Below are 6000 nucleotides of genomic sequence, written 5' to 3'. Positions count from 1 at the left end.
CCCTTCTGTTGGGGCGCAAGACAAACCAATCTGAATCCTAAGGGTGGAGCTACAAACACTGCAGTCCATTGATTGGTCAAAAGACTTGTTACTTCCCATGCAACAGTGGTTGTATTGGGACCTTAGTAGGATGGTTGCACTTCCTTAACTTTTTAGGACGTTTGTTTTAATGTGATGCTTTAATGTTAAATGTGATTGACAGTGTGTTGTTTGCATGAGCTGGACGGTGCGAAACAAGTTTCCAAGTAATCGGACAACAAAGTATTATCTTATCTTATCTTAATAAGGAACAACACATAACCCTGCCATGTTCCAGACGACGATAACTTTCATATTTTCTTTTTAGAAAATGTTGCCACCAAACGGTATAAAACTTCTGTTGAAACTAAATTGTGACATTTTTCTTCTTTGTTGGATTTATTAGCAGGGTATACTGTGTCGTGCTACTATCCATAGCTGACGCAGCTATCTGCCACCAGCTAACACGCCACCTACCAAGAAGGGCATGGTTAGCTGTAGAAACGCTAACTGGATCAGGCTTTAACCATCCGACCTGTACTGATAAGTACTGGACCACTGGTGGAAACAGGGTTTGAGACACCCTAAAATCTGTGGAAAAACCCACAGAAAATCAAGACAGTGCAACTCAGTTCCTAAGATGTCCATTTTGTAATTTTTAATTTCTAGAAAACAAACAACAAGAGTACATCATGAGTTCAGTTCAGTTTATTCTTATTCACATTAAACGACTCATGGCAGCACATTCTTCCACCGGTACCTGTGAAACATCCGGTCCCACAGACAGATCTCAAAATCCAAACGCAGAACAAAAACATTAAAAAAAATCTCATCATAAGACCATCTTTAAAAGTAAATCATGGATGAAAAAAAACACACATGAAGGTAAGACGGTGGAAGAAGACAGAAAAGCAGCATTAAAACTCTCAGGGTGGGGACGGGACAGGACAGGACAGGACAGGGGGTCTTCTGAGACAACAGAAGTGTCATGTGCTTTTCTTTCCCGTGGAGCAGGCACATTAGCAGTCAAAGACACGGCTTCACTTCAGGATCGATCTCATTCAGCGTTACAGGAGCAGAGCTGAGGAAGGAACGTGACCAGGAGAGAAGTTTAAATCAGTCGGTTGTGGTTTTCAGCCTGTGGGTGGTGACTGCCAGCTTATCAGCCAGCTCCAAAAGTTGAGGCTTTGTTTCTTTACACTCCTGACAAACACACTCACAGTGTGGATGTATGTAACCCATGTGTGCTGCGGTGTGTACACTCAAACAGAAATAGACCTGCGTGTGGACTTTTCCCCTCGTCCTCCCCCTCTCCTCTTGCCTCCTCTCTTTCCTGTAGCTTGGAGGGATTGTTGCATCTCCAGAGCCTGCTGTGCTGTTGGGAATATAAATATAAACACCAACATGTTTGCCATGAGGCTTCCACAGAGACCGTGCAGAACAGCTGTCGGTAAACCTCAGCATTGTACGGTCTTATAAACTGAGGACACGGATTCGCCTTTTAAACTGATTCGCAGCAATTTTCTCTTTTCAATCTCTCACTCCTTTAATTTCTTTCATTAGCTCCTCTACGCATCAGTCCAGGAGAAAGACAGCAGTCAGCAACAACAAAAAACAACAAAAAGAAAATCAGAAGATTAAAAAAACAACACCAAAACGGAAACCCCCAAATGCTGTAAACAAACCCTCCTGCAGCGCCGTCTTCATCCCGTTTTCAAACTCAGTGTCATCGTCCACGTCCTCCCCAGAAGTCTGGGTGAAGTTCAGTTTTGAGGCTGAAGAACACGTGAGCCGCAGATTGTTCCTCTGTGTGTGTGTCTGTGTGTGTTTGTGTGGGGGTCACTGGTACTGGAGGTAGTTCTTGAGAGTCTGCGGCAGCGGGAGTGTGTCGATGTGATGGATGCGCTCTCTGCCCAGAGCCAGTCGAGCTACTCGTCTGCACAGGTCCATGAGGGGGAGGGGCTCCGCTGTGGAGGGACAGGAGACAAATATAAGTACAAGTGTGTCACACACCCACTCAGCTGTGGCCTGTTTGGATGAGTTTACTGCTTTCCCCATCACTTGTGTCAGAGGTGTTGACCAGCCTTGTCATCGTGTTATGTGGTGAAATCACAGAGATGAGGAAATGCCGGGCAATCCTCAGTTTTTATTTATTCAACACAGAGTTTGACTTAGTGATTCAGCAACACGGATTCCAGATTTGATTTCTCCATTTGCAGATGTTGTGTGGTGAAACTGTCACTAATGAAATAAGTAGATAACAAAGTATTCAAAGAGGGTGCTAATACTGCTGCGAGCTCATGACTCATTTCACGTGTGATCATCAGCTCATATTTTGGAGGCTGTTGCAAAATCTTGCATCAGTGACTAAAAATCAACTTCTCTTTTCTCTTTTTGGGTTTCAAAGCAGGCTGTCTGTGTTTGTTTTCTGTCTTTGAAAGTTGTAACAGGGGAACATCAGGAGAACTTTAGAACAATACATGTCTGCCATAATCAAAGTATTCATCATCGAGCTCAGCAGCAGGGATCAAAACGGCAGACCTTAGGTTGCGCATGGCCTAGAAATTTAACCCGTGCAACCTCAAAATAAATATGGGAGCATTTTGAGGGTGCATTCATTTTTATACAGAATGTCTCCTAACATAATCTGTAGTTGATGATAAAACCTGCTAATACAGTGTTATGATATCAGTCACTGATCAACCACTGTTCTTTTTGAGCCAATGTTTACATAACCAAACGTTTGTGAATCTGGCAACATCATCAGGGACACCAGACCACTTCCATCATTCAAATTCAGGCCTCAGGAAACCAGTTTCACCTTTTAATGTAGTATCTGAAAATGACTTAACTTAAGTCACACAAATCCAGCTGACCTCACTACCTTTTTGTTTTCCCTCATGGTTTCAGTCCCTAAGCTCAGTTTGGAAGTTTCACATCACCTGTTGTGACTTTTATGATAAAAACAATAAGGGTGTGCATGATAACATTGCAAAAATCTGAACTCTTTTCAAGTGTTTTTGACTTATTTTCAGTGAAAATGTCTTTTTAAGACTTAATATGATCCACATTCACCTGACCGGTCCAAAAAAATGTCTAATTCAAGTTATTTAAAGTAAAAAATGAGATCTAAACTGCCTGTAACAGATTAAAAAATCTGCCAGTAGGGTGAGAGACGTGCTTATATTAAGACATGATTTCAAATCTTGACAAGCACATTTTTCTCACCTTACTGGCAGATATTGCTACTTGTCACAAGCAGTTTGGATCTCAATTTTGACTTTATAGTAGGGGTGCCCTTGCTGCACCTCACATCTTAAAAAGCTGATACTGATACCGATTTGGGCCAATACCGATTTTTTTTTTTTTTTTGACTGACAGCATATACCCTCAATGTTCCAATATTATTTTATTGAAAATCATTGAACAATACCTGAGAAACAATAAAATATTTATGTTTAACTTAAACAATCAATAAAATGTCCTGAGTTTTAGGTCTCAGAGCAAAAAGTTACAGTGGCTGGCTGTCAGACCTTCTAAGAGGTATATAAAATCAGTTCTATATGTAAGGATGGGCCGATCACAGATCCCCAAAATTAAGGAAATCGGCACCGATTGATTGGCCAGCCAATCGATCGGTGCATGTCTACTTTAAATAACTTGTAACAGTACATTTTTCTGGACAGGTCAGGTGAAAGGGGCTCATGTCAAGTCTACAAAGATATTTTTTTTAACAAAAACACTTGATAAGATTTCTGATTTTTGCAGTGTAAAAATCATGGTGAAATGATTCTGTTTTGCTTTTCCAACCCCAGATTAGTTGTACACCAGCTCTTGATGCGTATTTATTTTGAAGCAGAAAGAAAAGCAGCAGGTGTTAAAAAATTTACACACAGACATATGATCACCGCTGTAAATAAATGCCAGTTAAACACACTGTCTCTCCCCCCAAAGGCTGTGGAGGAAAGTGATGTCTGTGTGTTAGACAGAGACGGACTCGTAACTGCTGTCCCTTTATGAATGTCAAGCTGCTCCACCTGGAAGCACCATCTGGACGGGCTGGATTCCTGCTGCTCACAGTCGACTTACACGCCGCGTGAAGGACACGAGCGGGGGCATTTACACTTGCACGCAGCACACGCTTACCCACAGGCAGAGGTTGAAAAAAAAAAGTTTCTGATAGTTTCTGAGCTGCGTCCTCTGGATGACTGCGTGCATTGATATTCAAAGGACAGCCATCACACACACACACAGAGACTTGTAGCCTTGATGCTATGACTTATTGATTGAGCTGATGTTTTGACAATCAGCTGAGGCAAAGACCCTGAACCAGTTACATCAATAAATAAATTACTGCAGCAAGGTCAGGAGTGATATTCAAATCTGTGTTCAGGCAGACATCAGCTCCCTGAAACTGCACGATATTTCATCTCTAATCTGTCCCGCTCTGCTTTCTGCTGCAGGTGACAAAGTTTAAAGAGTATTAAAACCAGTAACAACAGCATGCACTCTTTGTGCCAAGGCATTAGAAACCATCCCAAACCAAAGAAAAACACATGAGACTGTAGAATATGAAACCCAGATCAGAAAACCACTAGTCAGAAAACCACACCAAATATATCAGAATAACAATGATTTTGTAGTTAAGGATTGAGAAATAGCTGATGAGTTAATAGTTTAAGATAAATTTTTACTCTGAGCATGAAAACTTTTGCTGTTAGCCGTAATTAAAAAGTTCTCTTATTGCTTCCACTCAATAGTGGGTCCTTAGTGTCGCATTTGTTCAGAATGTCTGTTAAAAAAACAACTTTTTCATTAACTATACAATGTAAAAGCTGGATTTAGAATTTCAGCAGTTAGTTTATTTGTAGTCAAAATCTGATTGAGGTTAAAAACAGAAATCACATTTTATAGCTGCTGTTGTGTTTCAGTGTTAAGCCAGCCTACAGTGACTGCCCATTGCTTTAAGGATTGATTTCAGGAGTCTTTAATCCCATTTAAGGCCCAACTTGGACTTGGGAGCCTTACTTGATTTGTGTTGTGTTTATTTGAGTTTGTAACCCTGTATATATCGACATGCAGTCTGAGATCCTCTGGCAGTGCACTATTGGCTGTTCCAAAGTCTAGATTCAAGACCAATGAGCCCCTAGACTGCCAGAGATCAGACTTATTTGCTAACTGAAGACCTACTTTATCAGAAAAGCTTTAATTTTTTATATTTCATTTTATTTTTGCAATCTTATCTTATTTTATCTTGAATTGATTGGTTTTGCTTTTACTGATGTATTTTATTGCTTAGCTGCTTGTCTCATTTGTTTTTACAGTCTGCCATTCATTTTTAACTGTTTTTACTGCTTAGTGTGAATCACACCATTACTTGTATTAGAAAGTGCTATATAAATAAAAATGTTGATATTTCATCAAATATAAGTTTTATTATATTAAAGTGTGACCCTGTAAACTTATGACTGTCAGAAAACCAGTTTTTGATTTTGTATTTTAGGATTGAGAATTAGCCAATGAGTTAATGGTTTGATAACAAAATTTTACTTTGAACATGGTCACTCTTTACTCTATAACCGTTTTAATCATGGCAGAAATTCTGTAGAGCCTGAGTTCACATCAAAGTATTAATTTATACAACCAACCACAGAAGAACCAGACAGGTTTATGCTGCGTACAGTTTTTGAATCAGAGTTTATAAAACACTAACTTGTCTAAATGGACGGCACTCGATGCTGTTTTGGTTGTTTAAATATGTGAAAGTATTAATCATTGCAGGATTTAAAGAGTTCTTTAACCATGGACTTAATATCAGGTACACAAAGTAAAGGATGCCACACAAAATAAGCCTATTCTGTGACAGATTGAAAAGTGCACCACGTCACCACGCTGGCCACCTACTGAATGAATAAGGTGTAAATATGTGGGATCTAATGTAAGACATGTTAATTGAGCAGAAGCAAACTGAGTCTACAGAGA

The 6000-nt window shown here is 39.9% G+C and overlaps 1 protein-coding gene across 2 annotated transcripts in view; it reads right to left on the bottom strand.

Moving 5' to 3' along the window:
- Positions 1-733: 733 nt before the first annotated feature.
- The window catches only part of LOC141798438 (SPRY domain-containing SOCS box protein 4-like), an 82765-nt gene continuing 77498 nt past the window's right edge, over positions 734-6000 (bottom strand). For both annotated transcript variants that reach the window (XM_074680389.1, XM_074680390.1), the window contains one exon: positions 734-1985. In XM_074680389.1, coding sequence (XP_074536490.1) covers positions 1858-1985 — 128 coding nt within the window. In that variant the 3' untranslated portion in view covers positions 734-1857. The remainder of the gene's footprint in view (positions 1986-6000) is intronic.

The sequence above is a fragment of the Halichoeres trimaculatus genome, unplaced genomic scaffold (assembly GCF_033239565.1).
Source record: "Halichoeres trimaculatus isolate MK-OKI-2021-1 unplaced genomic scaffold, fHalTri1.1 fHalTri1_scaffold_9, whole genome shotgun sequence".
Lineage (NCBI taxonomy): Eukaryota > Metazoa > Chordata > Actinopteri > Labriformes > Labridae > Halichoeres > Halichoeres trimaculatus.
The sequence above is the reverse complement of the archived record's forward strand: the minus strand, read 5'-3'. Positions and strand labels throughout refer to the sequence as shown.